The sequence below is a fragment of the Capra hircus genome, chromosome 22 (genome assembly GCF_001704415.2).
Source record: "Capra hircus breed San Clemente chromosome 22, ASM170441v1, whole genome shotgun sequence".
Classification (NCBI taxonomy): Eukaryota; Metazoa; Chordata; class Mammalia; order Artiodactyla; family Bovidae; genus Capra; species Capra hircus.
In genome coordinates, this window is record NC_030829.1 from 53,486,824 (window position 1) to 53,507,883 (window position 21,060).

The 21,060-nt window shown below is 43.6% G+C and overlaps 1 protein-coding gene across 2 annotated transcripts; it reads left to right on the top strand.

The window, feature by feature from the left end:
- On the top strand, window positions 728-19,931 carry LZTFL1 (leucine zipper transcription factor like 1). Of its 2 annotated transcripts, XR_310978.3 has the most exons (11): window positions 728-885; window positions 5,394-5,518; window positions 7,536-7,730; window positions 11,123-11,183; window positions 12,220-12,291; window positions 13,342-13,407; window positions 13,490-13,567; window positions 15,544-15,720; window positions 16,473-16,576; window positions 17,844-17,924; window positions 19,007-19,931. XR_310978.3 is itself a non-coding variant. In XM_005696047.3 (10 exons), the coding sequence occupies exons 1-10, from the start codon at window positions 883-885 to the stop codon at window positions 17,860-17,862; spliced, it is 900 nt and encodes a 299-aa protein (XP_005696104.1). In that variant the 5' UTR covers window positions 728-882; the 3' UTR covers window positions 17,863-18,286. The 2 variants fall into 2 exon arrangements, 1 of the variants encoding a protein (XP_005696104.1); XM_005696047.3 differs by lacking the exon at window positions 19,007-19,931 and having other exon boundaries at window positions 17,844-18,286.

Sequence of the window (21,060 nt, forward strand, 5' to 3'; positions counted from 1 at the left end):
AGGAAGTCCCTAGGACAGTGCTTCATAAAGAGTAGTCCACAGTCAGCCCTGGAGGTTGGTAAAAATTGCAGATTCCAAAGGCCCAAGCTTGACTTCGTGATTCAGGATTTCTGGAGGTGAGGCCACGGAAAGCATTTGTACAATGCTTTGCCCTGATGATTCTAGGCATAACAGTTTGAAATACACTGCTCTTTCACCAGTTTCCGTTTGCGGTTTTTTGTTTTGTTTTGTTTTTTAAGGGAAAAGGCACTTTATTAGAGATTTTTTACCAAGAATGTAAAAAGCAGAAATAGCAGTGGGGAGCGGGTTATTCAAAGCTCTGTCCAGGAATATGGAAGCTCTGGTGCTGGTGGCCTATTTCTGCCAAGTAGGAAGTCTTGGAGAGGAGAGAATTAAGTCTGGGACGCCCCCACGAGACCGTTGGAAGGTCAGGAGTCGGCAGTCGTGGCAACGGGCATTCGTCGGGGCCGCAACGCCACAGGAAGTGCTGGGCAAGGCCTGAGCAGCAAGGCTGGCTAGAATGCCCCGCGGCTCTCGGTAGCGATTGGGTGCCAGGCAGCCGCGCCTTTCCTGTTGCCGTTGGCAACAGCGGCCGCTCCCGCAGTCGGCGTGGCGCGTGAGGGCCGGACTTTCCGCGCCTAGGAGCAAATGCGCGTGCGGCGGTCGGCCGGTCTCTCGCACTTCCTGTCACGTGATCTTGAGAACCAATCAAAGTGCGTAACTCCCTAGTCCCGTGCGTCTGTTCCCGTTAGCAACGCTTCTAAACAACCCGCCCTGCCTCGCGTCTGGCGCGGTCCAGTGTTTCTCGACGACCCCGGGCTTGGTGAGGCTGAGCCTGGCCTCTCCCGCTTTTCCAGACCGCTGACTTCCCTCCTCGCCGCAATGGTGAGTAGCCGGCCTGTCGGCGCCACCGCGCGCCGAGGAGAGACGCGGAGCCGGGGCCTCGGAGTGATGGCTTGCCTTGCGGCAGAACTTAGTCCGGCCCTGGGCCTCTCTGAAAAGGGGACGCCACGCCGGGTGCTAGAGACTGTTAACCAAGGTCGAAGCCCTTCCGGGATAATTCTCGGTGGAGCCCTCTTCTAGCAGCCGCTCTCCGCCGCGTTACCATTCCTCGCTGCTGCCTGAGGGGCCTAGGCCAAGTCACACCTCAGGTGGTTGGCGAGAGAGCTGGAGGGAACCATCTGCCAGCAGAAGGCGCAAAGCGGTTTCTGGTTCCATTCCAGAAACTCAAGTTTATGCACGCGCGCACACACTCACACGCATACCCCCCCCCCCAACACACACACCCTTTGGCAGTATAATGTTAACGAGCCGAGGAGGAAGAACGTGATTGAATACAACTTTCTTATGTGAGAGTGATACAAGAATCCCCAGGTCCCATATTACACCTGAGAAAACCTGAGTGACATTCCTTGTGTTCTGACCTGTTGAAAAGAAGGCATGTTTTTCCTGGATGCTTGAACGTAATCCCATTTGTCATTCCAGCGGATACAGAATGCCAACTTAAACAGCAGCCGTCCTTAGAACAAGACACAGTACTGAAGTGTTGAGGAAAAAAAGATGAATCCAGAGTTGGGGGCACCACCAAAATAGGCTACTGAAATACTTCAGCAACCAGAATTCCTCTTTAGCCCACGGGGTATAAAGCACTCTTGCCGCTGAGGGTACAACTGTGAACGAAACAAACCATTCCCTACCATTCTTGGAGCCTGTCCCACACATTCTGTTGGTTTCCATAAAATATGAACAAATTGAAAAAATGGTGATGTCACAAGAAAATTGACAGCTGCGCGCATTCTTACCTGCTGTCATTCCATTTCCCAGGTTAATGCTATTTCTGCTACTGAAATCAGCTGCTTATTTCTGCTCCCTTTCTTCACTCCCATCCATTTTAGACGAACTTTTCTGTCTTTTGTTATAAATTTCATTCTCAGTTTCAGTAATTTTTCTTCTTGGTCTGGGGACAGTCTTTACTTGACAGAAGAGAACAGACATGCATTGGGCACTTACTCTGCACAAGGCACTATATGAGGAAACTGTATGGTGTAAGAAATGATTCATGCTGTGATGAGCTTACAGTCTACTTGAAGGAGCAATACCTAAGGAAAAAAAGACTGCTGATAGTTTTTGTTTAGTCCCTAGGTCGTGTCTGACTTTTTGACCCCATGGACTGCAGCACGCCTGGCCTTTGTTATCTCCCGGAGTTTGCTCAAGTTCATGTCCGTTGAGTCGTTGATGCTATCCAACCATCTCATCCACCTATGTGCTAATTTTTGGAGGAAGGCATAACTAGAGTTAATGAGGGCATGTTGGGAGGCTCCACAGAGTAGGTAAAAAAGGTTTGATCTTGAAGGATGGGTAGGAATTTGGTGGATTTATGGAGCATGCTTATACCTCTGAGAGCCAATTATATGCATTTCTTGTCACCTCTGCAGTGCAGTGACATGTTGATAGCTTGAGACCCGCCATGCTGGGAGATTTTACACTGGAAATTAGCAAGGGCTGCAGATCAGTTTCATACTCCAACCCTCACCAGTGCCTGTTAAGCATTCACCAGCACACCACTGGGTTGGGACTCAGATTCTTGAATAGGCATGGAGAGGTGCTTTTAGTCAAGGACTGGGGTAATGAGGGTGAAAGTATAGGATGTTCAAGGCTGGTAAGCAGACTAATCTGACTGAATAGGAGTGTTCTTAACAGAATCTTGGGAAATGGGGTTAGAGAAAGGGTTTGGGGAGTATGGAGGGCTTATGAGTATAGATTTAACACTGTAAGCAAGAATAATTGAAACTTTATGAGATTTTTTTTTAGCAAGTTGTGACATCATTTTGAGATTTCCAATTGTAGGATATTCTTGCTGACACTTACATGAGTATAGAGATAACATCATTTCTAACATAGGTATTGAGGTTTATTTCAAATGCCTGGTGGAGATGTGTCTTCTTGTGAGTCACAACTCAGGTTGATTTGCAGCTGTAACATATCTGTGTTCTTTTATTTATTTAAATCATGCCATTTTTCTAAAAAGGATTTGAAAAGCAGAGTGTGGACTTTGGAGTTAGATTTCCTGGTTCAAGTCTGTGCTCTCCCACTTGCCAATTCAATAGCATAGAAAAAAAAAATTTCTTTGGACCTCAGTTTTCTATCTGTAAAGTAGGTTTATATTTACTTTTCCATAGGGTTGTGTTGAGGACTAAATGAGATCATGCCAGGCACTTTGTAACTTGCGAATGACTTTTAGATGTTGTCATCATTGCTGTTTCTAACGTTTAACATTAGAAATTAGACATTTGACATTGACATTTGAAGTAGTTCCAGGAGTTGGCTAACAATCCATGTAAACTAAAACATAAGAAACTTATTTCCATTCACATTGTCTAGCCCTAAGGCAAAAAGTTAATTTACCAGTTTAATCAAATAAGGTAGAGTCAGGGAATGTCAGTACATACTGCAAGTGTGTTGGTTTACCTTGGCCAGAATATCTCAGCTGGTTGTTTTGAAGCAGTCTACTGGATAGGTAACCATTAGAGAGCATCATGATATCTTGGGTGATTCTTAACTTACTGAACTTTAACAGAAGTATTACAAATAATGTGGGGGAGAAAAAGACTTGATGGAGCCGTTCATGTGGTTGGGGGTACTGGTCTGTAGGCCAGGCTGTGATACTTGAGAGATGCTTGTAGGTAACACCTTGAAAGAGATCATGTCATCCAGAAGAGGATATAGAGCGACAAGAGTAAGGGTCTAAGGGCAGCGTCCTAGGAAGTGCAGCTGCTTAAGAGGCAAGCTCAAGAAGAGAAGGCTACCGGTGAGATCAAGAAGGGAAGGTGGGGTTAGCAGGCAGAGAATGGAGCAGGTCAGCAGACAGCAAAGCACCAGCCACAGTAGTTGGACTTGTTATTAAGTTGCTGGTGAGCTTTGCAGAGGTGGTGGGAGCAGCATTTAGAATGGAGACACGAGCAGAAGAGAACTAGAGAAATGCAGTGGTAGCTGGAGGGAGCCTACGGTTTTGTTTTGGCTTCACACGAATGAGGTTTGTGTGCAGCCTTGTCTGTAGTCTGAAGGGAAGAAGAAACCTCTATAGAGTGTTGAGAGGAGAAGTGATTGGTTGAAGTCCCCCAGGAGCTTGAAAGAGAACAGATTAAAGCCATGAATGACCTTCAAAAGAAGGAACTCTTTCAGTTCACTTGTTAGGCACATGGCCACTGTGTACAGGCACTATGAGGAGTCCTGGGGATCCTCAGGGAACCAGAGGGACAAGGTCATGGCCCTTGTGGTCTTATGTCCCACATCTGCAGGTAAGGATGTATGTAGATGCAACGAAGCCATGGTGAGGGGCTGAGAGGGTGAAGGAGGTTGTGCCCAGTGACCTTGGTGGTGTCCTCCACAGTGCTGGAGGCAGCCCTGCGTGCTGGAAGTAGGAGATAAGCCTGAAGAAGAGGATTGCAGAGGATACCGTTGTCTCCCATAAGAATGCTATGACACATCAAATTACTCTTCAAGAGAATTCCAGCTGAATTAGTCCCCTGCATTAGATGTTCAATTTTATAATTTCCTTCTGTAATTTTCAGTGTAGCTATAACATGAAAAAAAATCAGTCTCTAGCTTATAGTTGTCAAGCTCTCATCTGGTTTAAAAGCAAGAGCAGTTGATGGCTGCTTCAAAACCAGATATACTGTTTAAGGCTGTGTGAGATGGAATAAGGTTAAGTTGCTCTAATAGAGGTGTTTTTATTTTATTTTTTTATAAAATGTACCTTAAAGAATACAGAAGTTTATTTCTCTCACACTTAACAGCCTTCTCACTGCTCATCTCAGGTATGTGGGTCTGTGCTGCTCCATGAGGTTATTGGGGGCACAGTTCCCTTTCATCTTGCTCCCCCAGCCCTGAGGCCATTGTGCTGTCTGCATGGTTCAGCAGAGTCTCACCTCCAGGTTTCAGAGAAATAGGGTGTGGCAGACATGTACCCTGTGTATTAAGGCTTTAGAAATAGCTTTCATTCCTCTGTTCCCATCTGTTGCTGAGAAGTAGTCACGTGATCATGCCTGGCTTCAAGAGTGCTGGAGAGTGTTTTCTAGTTGGGCAGCCAATGCGGGAGATGTGGGTTTGATCCCTGGGTCAGGAATATCCTCGGAGAAGGAAATGGCAACCCACTCCAGTATCTTTGCCTGGGAAATCCCACGGACAGAGGAGCTTGATGGGCTACAGTCCAGGGATCACAAAAGAGTCGACGCGACTTAATGACTAAACAACAGCAAGCCATGTGTCTGGAAAGATGGAAAGAACAGCATTTAGTAGACATCCAGCAGTCTGCACCACAGAGAGCCTGTACGTTTTCATTGTTGGTTCTTTTATTATATTTTCAAGATTAACAAATTACTTCTCTCTTTCAGGCAGAGTTGGGTCTAAATGAGCACCATCAAAATGAAGTTATTAATTATATGCGTTTTGCTCGCTCAAAAAGAGGCTTGAGACTCAAAACTGTGGATTCCTGCTTCCAAGACCTCAAGGAGAGCAGGTATCAGAGAATTCTGAGGAGACCCAGTGGGAAGTGACAGTCATCCTTTCTGGTGGCCAGTGTGGGGCAGCTGTAGCAGAGGCCATACAAACCACTGCTAGGATACGATCAGTTATCCATTGTGAGCAGCTACACGTAACCTTACGGATATGTAAAATTCAAGAAATCAGATTGTGGTGGGAGCAATCTGTTATTAAACATCCACATAGGATAGTTAAGAGATTGCAGAGTTTCAGAAGGGCAGTCAGAAAATTGTTAAGTGCTAGTGGGTTAATAATTGGCTTGCTATAGTAGAGATTCCAGAACTTTAATTACTTGAGTTATGAATTAAAAGAGTAGAACCATAAGACATGGCATTTAGCAAGAAAATACCTATACAGTTTTATATTGAAACAGACGAGGAGAAAACAGCAGGAAACCATGAAAAGATTGCTGACTAGTGCCAAAATTGCTAGCCGACTTGCAGCAAGAGGTGATAATTCGCTTGTTTGGACCGATAATGGGAGATAATAAAAGTCTGTAGAAAATTTAGTGATAGAGGATAATGGGAAGCAGCCAAAAGGACTGAATAATAGACCTCAGGCTGCTCAGGGATCAGATTTTGGCACACCTCGATGTGGGGACATAAATAAAAAGGGTCTCTAGGTGACCTGCAACTCTGGCAAGCTCTAACGTCGCTCAGCGGCAGAGACCATCAGCTGTAGACTTATCTGTTCAGTTTATTAATCTAGTCTGATAATCTGGCTTCCTGACTCACAGCAGCTGTACGCCACAGTCTTGGTTGGTGAGGCTGTGAGATAGCCAAAGAAGGTGCTGCTTTATTTACTTTACGCATTGGAGTTTGGAGCACCTTAATTGCTGTTCATAGTAATGAACTTGGGTTGCTCAAAAAGCAACATATTTTTAAGCAGATTTAGTTTGTTCTATTAAAGAATACAGGAAGATTGTTGATATTTTTAATAGGGACTTAAACTTCTGGGTTTTAAAGAGTTGTTAAATTCTGCTTGGTAAACAAAACATTAAAGCTTGCTAGAGCAAATAATATTACCTTGAGTATAACTGTGAGAGAAGTTTGGTGGGGCTCCCTGCGTTGTGTCCTTCTGGACACAACATGTCCTTCCTTTTGGAGTAAGGGAGAGGATGACTAGCATCAGGGCTGTAGCTCTCCATCCACTGGGTGTCTGAAGGATAAAGGACCTTGGGGGTGGAGGCAGGGAGTGGAGAGGACTGTTCCTGTAAGCCTCTCACTGACAGTAGGAGGCCTGCAAGGATGCTTTCTCAAGGGTTCAGTTGTTGGGCATGTTTCCGAGATTACTGGAAGTGACTGTGGGGTTGAGTCACACCCCAGTGGGACGCTGGGCGTGTCACCTCCACCTCCTGAGCCTTTGTTGCATCTGCGAAGTGAGGGGATTGAAGCAAATGCCTTTGGAGATCCCTTCCAACCCAGACATTCTCTGTGAAAGAGTGAGGTTTTAATACTTTTGATGATGTTCACTTTTATGGAGCTTTAATTAAGTTCCGGGGTGTTTTCTTTCAGGTCTCAAGATGCTAAGAAAAGCAATACATAGTTAGCACTAATTTTCTTATAGGTGTTTACTAACTTGTGAATAGCCTGTAAGGTCTTTGAAATGCTAGACAACTAATACAAAGAAAGGGAGGAATTAACACCTTTTAGGTGACTTATGAAATAATTAAATGTGATAAAGCTAATTTTCAGTGAAAAGCTGAAGAAAAATTAGGTAGTTCGGGGCTTATTTCTGAGCACATAACTTGTATGAAAGGATGTGCACATTTGAGGAGCGAGCCGCAGTTTAATCATTTAACCAGACATCAAAAACTAATTGAATCTAAATTATTTTCAAACTGTTTTACGAATAAAGAAGATAGTTCCCAGAGAGACTTTCACTGTAACCTTTTCATCCCTCCTATGACACGCTGGGGGCTTCTCAGTTTTGTTTTTCGTTGTAAATGGTTTCTGTTGTTTACGCAGAGGTTTGGGGTCGTGGTTGTTTTTCAGGCTTGTGGAGGAGACCTTCACCGTCGATGAGGTCTCTGAGGTGCTGAATGGGCTGCAGGCTGTGGTCCACAGCGAGGTGGAGTCTGAGCTCATCAACACGGCCTACACCAACGTGCTGCTTCTGCGGCAGCTTTTCTCACAAGCCGAGAAGTGGTACCTCAAGCTGCAGACAGACATCTCTGAACTTGAAAACAGGTAATAATATCTGTTTCCGCAGTTGTGACCATAGAGGCCCGAGCATGAAGTTGAGAGCACATGCCTGTCTCTGCTACTGTTTTTCTTGAGCATAGTGTGCGAGAAAATTTGGGCAGCCTGACAGCAACGCATCCAGCTAATGAGTCATCTCTTAGGTGCCACTCAGAGTCCTCTTCAGAGTGCCCTGCTTCCACTGTGATAAAGGCCTCGAGGTCTATGAGACTGCTCTGAAGGTGATTAGCAATTATTCCTCACAGCAGCTCTGGTTAGCCTGATCAATATTGTACTAAGTTTTTAGAGATAGGTCAGCTAAGAAGTAGCAGTTATGAAACAGATTTGAAAAATTAATTCAACTGCCATCAAATCACACTTAGTAGTATGGGAAGTGTACTTTTATTAATTGCATTAAAATTATGTACCACTCTTTAGAACAGGGAAAGTTTTCGCAGAAAGTTTCGTAATCTGAACAACATCAAAAAGCTCCCTTATTTTTTAAAAACATGGTAAAATCAGTGAAATTGATACTCATTCTGTGAAAAGTCATGCCAGACATCTGGAAAGACTGACCTGGAGCCCGGGGGCCATTTGCTAACCACAGAGGCAGCACGGCTCACAGTCCGTGCTGAGCGTCACTGACTGTGGCCTCGGGTAAGGGAGGAAACCGTCCAGCTTCACCAACTGTCAGTAGGTAATTGATGAGAAAACTTTGAGAAATTGACGTTAAGAAGCTTAAAAGAGTAGTTAACTACCATTCACTGTAAAAGCTTTTGTATAGTAAGCATCCGTGTACTTCTGCAAATAAGAGGGAATGTTCAGGTGGAAACCATCCGTCTTCCTTGAGAATTTACCAGACTCAGTAGATGTGAACTAATTCCATTTTCCCCAGGCTATTCTATTAAAACCAGTTTTCCTTGAATCTCTACCAGATAACAGTGTATGTTATATTAGAGCAGTTTCCCTTTCAGTTCAGTCGCTCATTTGTGTCCGACTTTGCGAACCCATGAACCGCAGCACACCAGGCCTCCCCGTCCATCATCAACTCCCGGAGTCTACTCAAACTCATCTCCATTGAGTCGGTGATGCCATCCAACCATCTCATCCTCTGTCGTCCCCTTCTCCTCCTGCCTTCAGTCTTTCCCAACATCAGGGTCTTTTCAAATGAGTCAGTTCTTCCCATCAGGTGGCCACAGTATTGGAGTTTCAGCTTCAACATCAATCCTTACAATGAACACTCAGGACTGATCTTGTTTAGGATGGACTGGTAGGATCTCCTTCCTGTCCAAGGGACTCTCAAGAGTCTTCTCCAACACCACAGTTCAAAAGCATCAATTCAAAAAAAGAAAAAAGCATCAATTCCTCAGTGCTCAGCTTTCTTTATAGTCCAACTCTCACATCCATACATGACTACTGGAAAAAGAGCTTTGATGAGATGGACCTTTGTTGGCAAAGTAATGTCTCTGCTTTTTAATATGCTGTCTAGGTTGGTCATAACTTTCTTTCCAAGGAGCAAGAGTCTTTTAATTTCATGGCTGCAGTCACCATCTGCAGTGATTTGGGAGCCCAAAAAAATAAAGTCAGCCACTGTTTCCACTGTTTCTCCATCTATTTGCCATGAAGTGATGGGACCAGATGCCTTGATCTTAGATTTTTTGAATGTTGAATTTTAAGCCAACTTTTTCACTCTCCTCTTTCACTTTCATCAAGAGGCTCTTTAGTTCTTCGCTTTCTGCCATAAGGGTGGTGTCATCTGCATATCTGAGGTTATTGATATTTCTCCTGGCAATCTTGATTCCAGCTTGTGCTTCCTCCAGCCCAGCTTTCCTCATGATGTTCTCTGCATTTAAGTTAAATAGCAGGGTGACAATATACAGCCTTGACGTGTTCCTTTTCATATTTGGAAGCAGTCTGTTGTTCCATGTCCAGTTCTAACTGTTGCTTCCTGACCTGCATAGATTTCTCAAGAGGCAGGTCAGGTGGTCTGGTATTCCCATCTCTCAGAATTTTCCACAGTTTGTTGTGATCCACACAGTCAAAGGCTTTGGCATAGTCAATAAAGCAGAAATAGGTGCTTTTCTGAAACTCTGTTGCTTTTTCGATGATCCAATGGATGTTGGCAATTTAATCTCTGTTTCCTCTGCCTTGCCTAAAACCAGCTTGAACGTCTGGAATTTCCTAGTTCACGTATTGCTGAAGCCTGGCTTGGAGAATTTTGAGCATTACTTTACTAGCATGTGAGATGAGTGCAGTTGTGTGGCAGTTTGAGCATTCTTTGGCATTGCCTTTTTTTGGGATTGGAATGAAAACTGACCTTTTCCAGTCCTGTGGCCACTGCTGATTTTTCTAAACTTGCTGGCATATTGAGTGCAGCACTTTCACAGCATCATCTTTCAGGATTTGAAACAGCTCAGCTGGAATTCTGTCACCTCCACTAGCTTTGTTCATAGTGATGCTTCCTAAGGTCCACTTGACTTCACATTCCAGGATGTCTGGCTCTAGGTGAGTGAGCACACCATTGTGGTTATCCAGGCTGGGAAGATCATTTTTGTATAGTTCTTCTGTGTATTCTTGACACCTCTTAAAATCTGCTTCTGTTAGGTCCCTACCATTTCTGTCCTTTATCGAGCCCTTCTTTGCATGAAATTTTCCCTTGATATCTCTAATTTTCTTAAAGAGATCTCTAGTCTTTCCCATTCTATTGTTTTCCTCTATTTCTTTGCACTGATCACTGAGGAGGGCTTTGTTGTCTCTCCTTGCTATTCTTTGGAACTTGCATTCAAATGGAAATATCTTTCCTTTTCTCCTTTGCTTTTCACTTCTCTTATTTTCACAGCTATTTGTAAGGCCTCCTCAGACAGCCATTTGGCTTTTTTTGCATTTCTTTTTCTTGGGGATGGTCTTGATCCCTGTCTCCTGTACAGTGTCATGAACCTCCATCCATAGCTCATCAGGCACTCTGGCTATCAGATCTAGTCCCTTAAATCTGTTTTTCACTTCTACTGTATAATCGTAAGGGATTTGATTTAGGTCATATCTGAATGGTCTAGTGGTTTTCCCTACTTTCTTCAATTTCCCTTTAGTACTTCAAAAATACAGTGTTAACTACAAACTTCAGACATGTTGTATTACCATTGTAGTTTAGTTCTGGCAATTATATTGTACACTCAGTAAGTACAAAATACCAGGTGCTATGGGGATTCAGAGTTGAGTGCATGGAACTTAGTTCTTCTGCCTTTAGTAACTAGTACCATATTTGATGTGACGAAGTTTTGTTCATCTTGCCCTGTTGTCTCTGGCATGTAATAGGTTGATACCAGTGCTTTTATTTGTCTTGTGCATATGATACAAATCTGTTTTAAACAATTATTTTTTCATATTTTCTTTTTATCTTCAAGAGAATTATTAGAGCAAGTTGCAGAATTTGAAAAAGCAGAATTTACATCTTCAAGTAAAAAGGTAATTTTGGGTCCATATCTTAATAGCCACTGTTTAGCCTCCTCAAATTGCTTCGAACATTCAGAGGCTGAAGGGAGAACTCTCAAGGAAAAGCATTCAGCTCAAGACCAGAATTCAAAAGTTGCCTTGTGGATTTTTAGGCAAAAGAAAAGCTTTGGACGTTACTGTGAAGAGCTTGCTTCTGTCTGCTGCCTCACACACAAGCATGTGCACGCTCACAACGCCCCTTCGGCCCACCTGCCTCTCACTTGTGCAGGCTTCGTTGCAGCATCCTGGCACTGCCGCTCCCCAGCCGGGTGACCTTGAGCGGGTGACCTTGAGACGGCTGAGCCTCGTTCTCCTGGTCTCTCGAGTTGAGACAGCATTAGTCATTACCTACTTCTCTTTTTAATCAGTCTTATTATCTACGGTGACCCTTCCATTGTGTGCACGTACCGTGAATGCTCTGGCATTGTGTAGTAAAGCCCTGCCGAGATGAACCCATGAATGTACACAGACATAGGAGTTTTCTGATTGTTCCTTTGGAACTTATTTCTAGCTCAGAAGTTCCTGGTTCAGAGGCATGAATTCTTTTGCTTTAATACATACTGTAGAATGTATGTATCAAGTTGTATCAAGTTAGTCATTTGCAATGTAGTTTACCTAAATCCTCATCATTATTGCAGTTTGGGGGGTTTGTGCAGAAATCTCGCTTCCAGCCCCCACGGTATTAACACCTCAGTTCCTAGGTACTAGGATCTTTATCTGCTCTGGCTTTGACTACCGTCCCTCCCACCTTTCTCTTCCACCTGTTTGTTTTGTTTGTTTGTTTAAGATACAAGGAGGATGGGTTTCATTTTTATCTAACTTTCGTTGGGCCCTGTGGGCCAGGCTCTGTCCTAAGCACCGGTGCGTGGTAGAGAAGCAAACCAGTAAAGGTCTAGCTGACATCCCATTGGTAGGTTTGCACAGTGTCTGCCACTTAGAAAGGACAAGGGTTCAGTGCTTACACGCGCTTTATTTGGTGGTGATTTCAGTTCGGTTTGTTTTGTTTCAGTCCATCATAGACAGCATGAAGCCAAAACTCGCTCCACTTCACGAAGGTGGTGCGGCAGAACTCCTGAACAAGGTAATGTCGCCGTCACCGTGAGGAGCGGCAGCTCTCAGGGTGTGTGCTGGCCGCCTGCGCAGCTCCAGCTGGAGACCGGGTGGAAGGCCCGGCTTCTGTCCACTGAGGGTGATTAGTCCGTCAAAGTAGTTGTCCTTAATGGTTCTTAGTAAGAGGTTTATAAAAAATGATTACCAACATACAGCTATTTTTCTTGACTCTTGTGTTTTCAACGTTATGCTAGATGTTGTTACATAAAAAGAAAAGTAATACCTGGCCTTTTGCCCTCAAGACCTTACAGTCTCGTTGGGAAGGGATAACTAACATTCTAGAAACGGAGACAGGAAACTGCTAACCTTTGTACCACAGGGTGGCAGAGAAGACATAGTGCCATGTGGATGAGAGTCGAGGAGGACTGGCTGCTGGGTACGGTGGTGCCAAGTTGGGCTGAAAGGCGAAGGCGCAGTGAATTGTCAGAAGAGAAGGGGCACGAGCAGCAGGGGAGCAGAGTGGGCAGCAGCCCGAGGCAGGGCGGAGGCTGGCGTGCCTGGGAGCAGAGCGCAGGCTCCGCCGGGCGGTGGTGTGTGCGGCAGAGCGTGCCGAGACCGCACTGGCAGGCGGTGCTCGTGGCGGGGCTGCTGACGAGCCAGGGCCGTGGGTCTCCGCTCATAGGGGCCGTTGGGGGCTGGACACAGGGTATGGAATGGTGGCGGCTGTGCTTTGAGGATAAGTGCAGGTTTCGTGCTGTGTAGGCCAAGAATAGACCAAGAGTTTCAGGATCAGCTAGGTGAGAGATGGCAGAGGAGGGGACTTTGGGAAAAGGCTGAGAACAGAGGGCTGAAAAACGTCTGAGAGACTGTGAAAGAAGGAACTAGAAGTCTTAGAGCCAGAGGTGACTAATAGATGTTGAGGCTGGTGGGCTGGGTGAAGCTGGGATGTTGCCAGTAGCCAGGGCATGCAGACTCTGGAGTTTCTATGTAACTTAAAAATTAAAAGTATGAGTGAAACAAGTAATTTCAAGGATGAAAAGTACTTTGGCTAACATAGTAAAACTTGAATCTACTCACAAAGGAAATTATAAGACTTCAAGAAGAGAATGAGAAATTGAAGTCAAGACTGAAGACCATTGAATCCCAGGTAACTGAGAAATACTTAAAATTATTGAAAGCATTCCTTACAGATTGGATATTGAATGTTTTCTGTTTACTCTTGATTTTAGGCAACAGATGCATTGGATGAGAAGTCAAAGCTGGAGAGAGCACTGCAAGATTTACAGCTTGAGCACGGGAATCAAAAGGTGAAATCAGTCTTAGCTTTTTCACATTTTCCAGATAGAATCAAGTTAGAAACTTATATGAAGTCTTAGTTACTATCATGCCCCACCACCAGCCACTCCCTGAGAAAGAGGCCGCCACTGCTGCCCCGCATCGAGACAGACTTGTCCAGGAAAGGCTGCGTGAGCGCCTGCTCAGGGCAGAGGGGGACATGCATGGCTCACGTGCTCCACGTGTCCCAGAGCACATGGGCATCTCAGATTTGCTTAATTTTTTTTTTAAGTTTTTTCCCTTTCCCTTTCCTATTCCAGTTCCAATAGGAAAGAGAGAATGGAAAGATTCTTAGCTAATTGGATTTATTGTTGTGGTTTAGCACTAAGTCCTGTCCAATGCTTTGCAATCCCATGGGCTGTAGCCCGCCAGGCTCCTCTGTCCATGGGCTTTCCCAGGCAAGAATACAGAGTGGGCTGCCATCTCCTCTTCCAGGGGATCTTCCCGACCCAGGGATCAAACCCCAGGCCTCCTGCTTTGACAGGTGGGTTCTTCACCACTGTGCCACCAGGGATTTGAATTTGGGTTTTATTATACAGAACTTATTTTTAGTTAAATTTTCCCTTTGGGAGTATGATAAAATGAAATGAATTTATTAGTTGTGCATCTTCAGATCCATCTGTATCTAGCAGAGCTTGGGTGAAACAGTGAAATTCAGTGGTAAAGTTCTGCAGGTTTGTCTGAGTGGAGTGCCCGAGTCCCGCGCCACCCTGGAAGTCATCGTGGGCACAGTTCTGCCTCGTGTGGCCTTTGCACCGAGATGAGATGCTGTAGTAGGACCCCATCAGCAGGGCTGTTTGACTGAATCTTCATTGCAGCACTGACTTTCCTAGTGGGTTTAGTGCCATTGTAAATGTCTACCAAATAATCCCCGAACCTGCTTCATTAGACGTTGGCTACCCCTTTTCTGTGGAAACTTTCGAACATGTATAAGAATAGAAGAATAGTGTAATGTAAGCCAGGCACTCGCCACTCAGCTTTCCCACTCAGTCGCCACGGCGTGGCCAGCCTATTTGATGCTAACCTCTAGATTCTTCTCGTCTCCCCCATGTTTTTGTGAAACGAATTTCAGGCATTACATTATTTCATCTATAGATACTTGTTTAAAATAAAAGGATACTTCTTACATGGCTAAAATGAAAGGAAATATATATGATTTTCAATCATCATATACCAAGGACCATAAATTTATAAAACAGCTGAATACTCTGTAAAACAGTTGCATTTTTGGATGATAAATTTGTTTTATAAGCCATTGAAGACTTTGCTCCAATTTTACTGTTTTAAGATTTGGCAAAAGCAAAATGTGTACAGAGATACAGTGAAGTAAAATCATTTCAAGACCAGATTTCAGAAATAAGGAATTTTTCTTTTGTTGATAGTAGTGCTCCATCTTCGTAGTTAGCAATTAGAGACCATTTTCTTGTCTTATTAATATTACTCTTCTTTACATTATAAATGGTACCTGGTAGAAAACATGATCCAAGTAGAGAGAAGATCCAACTGCTTATGTTACACAGACAAAGTGTATGAATATGTGTATCTCAAATTAAGGTAAAAGATTTAGTCTTATAAATGTAGCAAGCCATATACTCAATAAGCATTAATGAGGCTCTTATAATATTGTGAAACATGTCACCCCAACTCTGGGAAACACAGCCTTGTCAAATTTAGGATCTCACCTCTCTCGTTCTCCCTTTGGAGTCCCAACAGCTCATAAATCATATTTGACATACTTGGAAATCCGTGACCGCTGAGTGGCCGTGCGTGTGTGTAGTGACCAGGCACTGGGTGCCGAGTGACCCTCCGGGACTGCAGCGGCGGGGGAGGCTGGCGTGCACGCGCATCACACAGCCTCCCCTCTTTTCATCGCTGAGGTGTTGCGTCTGAAGCCATTGCTATTTAGGGTGTCAGCGTGAACTTATGCAGATGTATGTATTTTTCACAGGATTTTATAAAGGCCCAGGACTTGAGTGACTTGGAAAACACAGTTGCTGCTTTGAAGAGTGAGTTTCAGAAGACACTTAATGACCAGACAGAAAACCAGAAATCCCTGGAAGAGAATCTAGCGACGGCCAAGCACGACCTCCTGAGGGTCCAGGAGCAGCTGAGCATGGCTGAGAAGGTCAGCTTTGTCTGTCCACATGGGCCTGAGCGATGAATGCCATGTGACTGAGGGAAATGCGGATAGCTGCAGATTTTCTTTATTTTTTCTCAAGGTGTTAGGCACTTTGTGTTCTAAAAGACTGACCCCTTTTGGTAGAAAGTTTGCTCTTTGACACCAGAGTGCCTGAGGTGATGGAAAGCCTGTGCTCCTCCTGGTACACGTGCACACCCAGCACCCGGCACCCCTGCATTGCTCTTCTTGACCATCCCGCTCACAGTCGGCAGAGGCTTGGCGGGTGTTTGCCTGAAGGGGTCTGTCCCTGTTTCTTAATTTACAAGCAGTATGCCAAGAACTGTTCTTTTCACTTTAGGGATTAGACTCTTATGAATATACAAGCTAAACTGTAATTAAATTTAAAATCCTCTTCTTAAAATACTGGCACTACTTTGGGATTTAGAAAGAAGAGCATGTCTATTTTACCTAAAAATGAATTAACTGTTTCAAATAGATTTCCTATCTCTGTGGCATAGTATGTTTGAGTTATTTGTTAATATTGTACTTGGGAAATGTTACCATTTTATTGGCTTCTCACTTGAAAGAATGTATTTTTAAAGTTTCAATAGTCTTAATTTTATATAAATACATTAAAAATGAATTAGAAAATAAGCAGAATATTAGTACATTAGGGCAAAACTGTATATTTTCATCAAATGTGTTCTTTCTTTCCTTAACTATTTCTTATTAGTGGACTGAAATTTTTCCCTTTGTAGGAATTAGAGAAGAAATTCCAACAAACAGCAGCGTTTCGAAACATGAAGGAGATTCTTACCAAGAAGAATGACCAAATCAAAGACCTGAGGAAAAGACTGGCAAAGTAAGCTGTGCTGATCCTGCCCCTTGGGTTGTCCCCCTGCCGGGTTGGCGTCTGTCCTCCATTAAGTCTGATCTCGTGTCCGGAGAGGCCAGACCCGTGGGGAGTTGCTTTGTCTTCCAGTCCAGCGGCCTTGTGTGGGGAGGGCAAAGGGGCTCCTGCCAGGCCTCACTCGCCACACCCCCTTGGGTTTCTTTTCAGGTTCAGCTGGACCCTTGGGGTCACTCAGGGCCACACTGGGCTGCCTTCGCCCCGCATTCTCTCAGCAGGATGCTGGACAGGGCAGCGCCAGGCGTTGCTGCTCAGTGGTGTCCTTGCTGCAGTCCAGGGCCTGCTCACACTGTGCTCCCACGTGACACTTTTGTTGTTTAATTGCTCAGTTGTGTCTGACTCTTTGTGACCCTGTGGACTGTAGCCTGCCAGGCTCCTTTGTCCACGGAATTTTCCAGGCAAGAATACTGGAGTGGGTTTCTGCTTCCTTCTCCACGGGAGCTTCCCAACCCCGGGATCGAACCTGAGTCTCTTGTACCTCCTGCATTGGCAGGTAGATTCTTTACCATCTGGGTCACCAGAGAAGCCCCCACGTGACAATCCAGGTGCTACCAAGTGAGGTCCGTGTGTGGATGCCAGAGCCCGCGTGCCTTAGAAGTCCATGCCCCATGTAGGAACGCTGTCTCTGGCACAGCTGCGTGACACTCTGGCGGGGATGTGTCCAGGAACTCACTGCACACGGCGAAGCCGAAGCGCTGATTTCTGCCGTGGATGTATGGTTGGCCACAGTTCTTGTGGTCCAGATGGAGTCTTCTAATCAGGGTCATTTCTGCCATCAGTGGTTCTGCCTGGAAACTCAGCTGACATTTTACTTTTATCAGAGTTCCAGGGTACCAGAGCTGAAAAGTGAATCCCAGCTCAAACTTCTCCTTAGAGAAGGGGATTGGTTAACCTTGTACTCACAAGGTCATATCAGCTGTTTGTGTCCATCAGGCCTTCGATTAAATAAGAATCTACTAAGCTGACATGGGTGTAGATGCCACACATGGTAGAGACTTAGAGCCTGATGGTATGTCAGTGGTTATCTGGTCCGTTCTCTGGTCCAGGAATCCTCCAGCTCACCCCCATCATGCCTTGAACAAATCTGACTTGTACCACAGCGGTGATTTTAGATGAAGGATGCAACATTACTGGCTTAATCACTGGAAGTGTTTCAGGTAGACTCACTTGGTACAACAATTGACATTATGCTCTTAATTAAATACATATCTCTTTCCAGATATGAACCTGAAGATTAAAAACTGATGATTTCATCTGGAAGCTGCCACAATATGAAAGTACAAGCCCTTTCTCACCTCAGGCATGTATTTGAAGCAGTTTGTTATATTCCCTCTTTATTTTTCGAAGATTTAGACTTTGCTTATGATATTTAGAGCTAGAGTTCCTATTTCAGTTACCTAATTGAGAAGAGAGAAAACCTCCTGACTGATTCTGGCTGGTCATCCCAAACTCCTCTCTGCGAGTGCTCCAGATTCTTAGTTCAAAGACAGTGAGAATTCTTTATAGTAAAGAAAGACTTAACGTTTTGTGTTAATATAAAGAGTACACCTTTTCAATACGTGTTAAAGCTAGCTTTGTCTACAGTTATGCATTCCCTAGAATAAAAATATAGAATTATTAAAGATAGTTTATTATAAATAAACCTTATTTTAAAAAATGAAATGTAAATTGTTTTCTCTATGTGATCAACAAAAAATATAAATTTGTTGAAAATGTGAATGCCATCTGTTATAGGCATCATTTTTACCAATTATAATGAAAGTTAACAGTGAACGTGAGGATTTGATTAACTCCTTCAGTCAGACATTTTTTGCAGCATACGTTTTCATAAATCTATATTACTGATGAAGAAGGCAGAGGCATCCTTGTACTTCTACAGTTGAGAAAGTATCTGGGCTCAGAATAAATGTAATCTTTACACTTCAGTTTACAGAATATTCTATTAAATTATATGTTGAATGAGAACACTTTTTAAAAGATCTCTATTCAACATAGAATCAGTTACTAGACTTGAGATTCAGCTTTTGATTATAGTTTATTTAGGTACATGTACAGTAACTTCATTTTCAAGAGGTTTTGATTATATTTCCGTTGGCCTGCTTTTCTTGTGTTTGTTTTGGGATAAATCATTAGAAATTAGGTATCTGGTATCTGTACTTGGATGATGCATCAATATACTATAAGGATAAACAAAAATAAAGTTCATAAGGCATTAATGCTTCAGAAGTAAAGTACTTGCTTATAACACAGTATTTAGAAAGTAATCATTCCCACTTCCACAAGATTCTATTCACCAAGAAGAGTTTACTGATTCGAGGAAAAGGTTTGTTATTTTTTTTCAAGCTTTTAATACTAGCCTTGAATTTGTTGTTTTTCTTGTAGGTTTTATATTAAAATACTGAAGGAACAAATGATAAAGGGTAAGATAACTCCCCCCAAAAAGAACACAGAAGGCAGTGTTTAAGAGGTGGCAGGATGGGAGAAGCGAGGGGGAAGGAGCCGGCCGTGAGTCAGCACTCCTGCATGGCTGCGCCTCACCGTCCCCGCTATGCAGGCCGCTCCTGGGGTTCTGTGTCCTTCTCGAGCTTCCACTGAGGATTCCAGTCACACACCATACTACTTCAGGCCAGAATTCATTCTCTCCCCAAAAACTATTCCATTATTTAGTGGGCCAGGAGATTCTATTAAATTCAGAGAGAGACTTTTTTTTTAATGGCTTGGTATCTTTTAAAAACCGTATATTTTCTTCTTGCCTTAGTTTGATGCATAGGGAAGAAAGTTATGTTGAAAAACCTATGTCGCTAGGTAGAATTTCAACTTAGTATTTTTTTCTTTTTTGATAGCAACTTTGAAATATTCTGTATATCCAGTTCAATAATAAATCAAAAGTCTTTATGATCCTGTAAAACCTAACTATGCCCTGCATTAAGATAAACAAACATGACATTTTTTGACATAAATTAACATGATGATTCTTCACCATATAAATACTTTTTTGCCTGGTTGTGTCACTGTGTGTAACTCATGTGCTTAGCAAAATGCAGTAGTGAAATGTGTTTTTTTTTAACATTTTCCTGGTCTTAAGACTTATCTCATTTAACCAAGAAAGCCTTTTTAGTTGTTGTATTTTGCATTTGTAAGAAGGCTGCCTCAAGCCCTGAGTGAACTTTCAATCACAGCTCTACGAGCTGTGCACAGTGGCTGCCACAATGCAGCTTTAGTTTAGCGTAAATACTCAAGGCTCCTGCTAAATTACGACTCAGACCTTTATGGACAAAAATAAACTGTAAAGGGTTTTTGTTACTAATTTCCTCTGCTCAGAATTTAAGTGTTCATTTTTTCCTCATGATCCATTTTGAGTCATATTAGTGTTTAATGATCATTTGTTTATGGCTTATATAACTCATAAGGAAAATACTGCTCTACATTGAACTTGTTATCCTGTGTGATAAAACCTTTGCTATTTATTATTCCACTCTGATGAGTTGAAAAGAGTTGATAGAGATGTTTACTTATTTATTCATTAATGTTGAAGTATAGTTGTTTACAGTGTTGTGCTAATTTCTGTTATACAGAAAGGTGACTCAGCCACACACATGCAGTACTTTTTTGTGCTCTTTTCCGTGACGGCTTATCCCAGGAGACTGCATACAGTTCCCTGTGCTATACGGTAGGGTCTTGCTTATCTGTTCTAAAGGTGATAGTTGGCGTCTACTAACCCCCAACTCCCAGTCCATCCTTCTCCCTCCCCACCTCCCCACTGGAGTCACAAGTCTGTTGGCTAAGTCTGAGTCTCTTTCTGCTTGGTAAGTTCATTTGGATCATTTCTTTAGATACCACATATAAGTGATACCATGTGATACTTGCCTTTGTCTGATTGACCTCACTTAGTATAATCATCTCCAGGTCCATGCCTGTCGCTGCAGATGGCAGCATTTCATTCTTTTTTAATGGCTGTGTACGCATGCCACAGCTTCGTTACCCACTCCTCTGTCAGTGGACATTAGGCCGCTGCCATGTCTTGGCCGTTGTAAACAGTGCTGCAATGAACACTGGGCTGCACGTATCCTTTCAGAACCATGGTTTGCTCCAGATACACGTCCCGTAGTGGGACTGCTGGATCTGACGGTGGCTTTTTTTTTTCCAAGGAATCTCCAGCGTGGCTGTACCAATCATACTGCCCCCAACAGTGTAGAAGCGTTCCCTTCTCTCCACCCACTCTCCAACATTTATTGTTTGTAGACTTTTTGAGGATGGCCATTCTGACCATCTAATAATTAATGACGTTGAGCATCTTTTCCTGTGCGTCTTGGCCACCTGTGTATCTTCTTTGGAGAAATGTTGCCCGCTGTTTTGATTGGGTGGTTTGTTTTCTTCTTGGCATTGAGCCATGTGAGATGTTTGTAAATTTTGGAGATTAATCCCTGTTGGTCACG

What these genes read in the sequence shown, in the direction of transcription:
- LZTFL1 (XM_005696047.3), top strand. An exon ending in ATCTCTGAACTTGAAAACAG is followed by an intron (nt 7,731 to 11,122) that starts GTAATAATATCT and finishes TTTATCTTCAAG; the next exon opens with AGAATTATTAGAGCAAGTTG. An exon ending in TGAAGACCATTGAATCCCAG is followed by an intron (nt 13,408 to 13,489) that starts GTAACTGAGAAA and finishes TCTTGATTTTAG; the next exon opens with GCAACAGATGCATTGGATGA.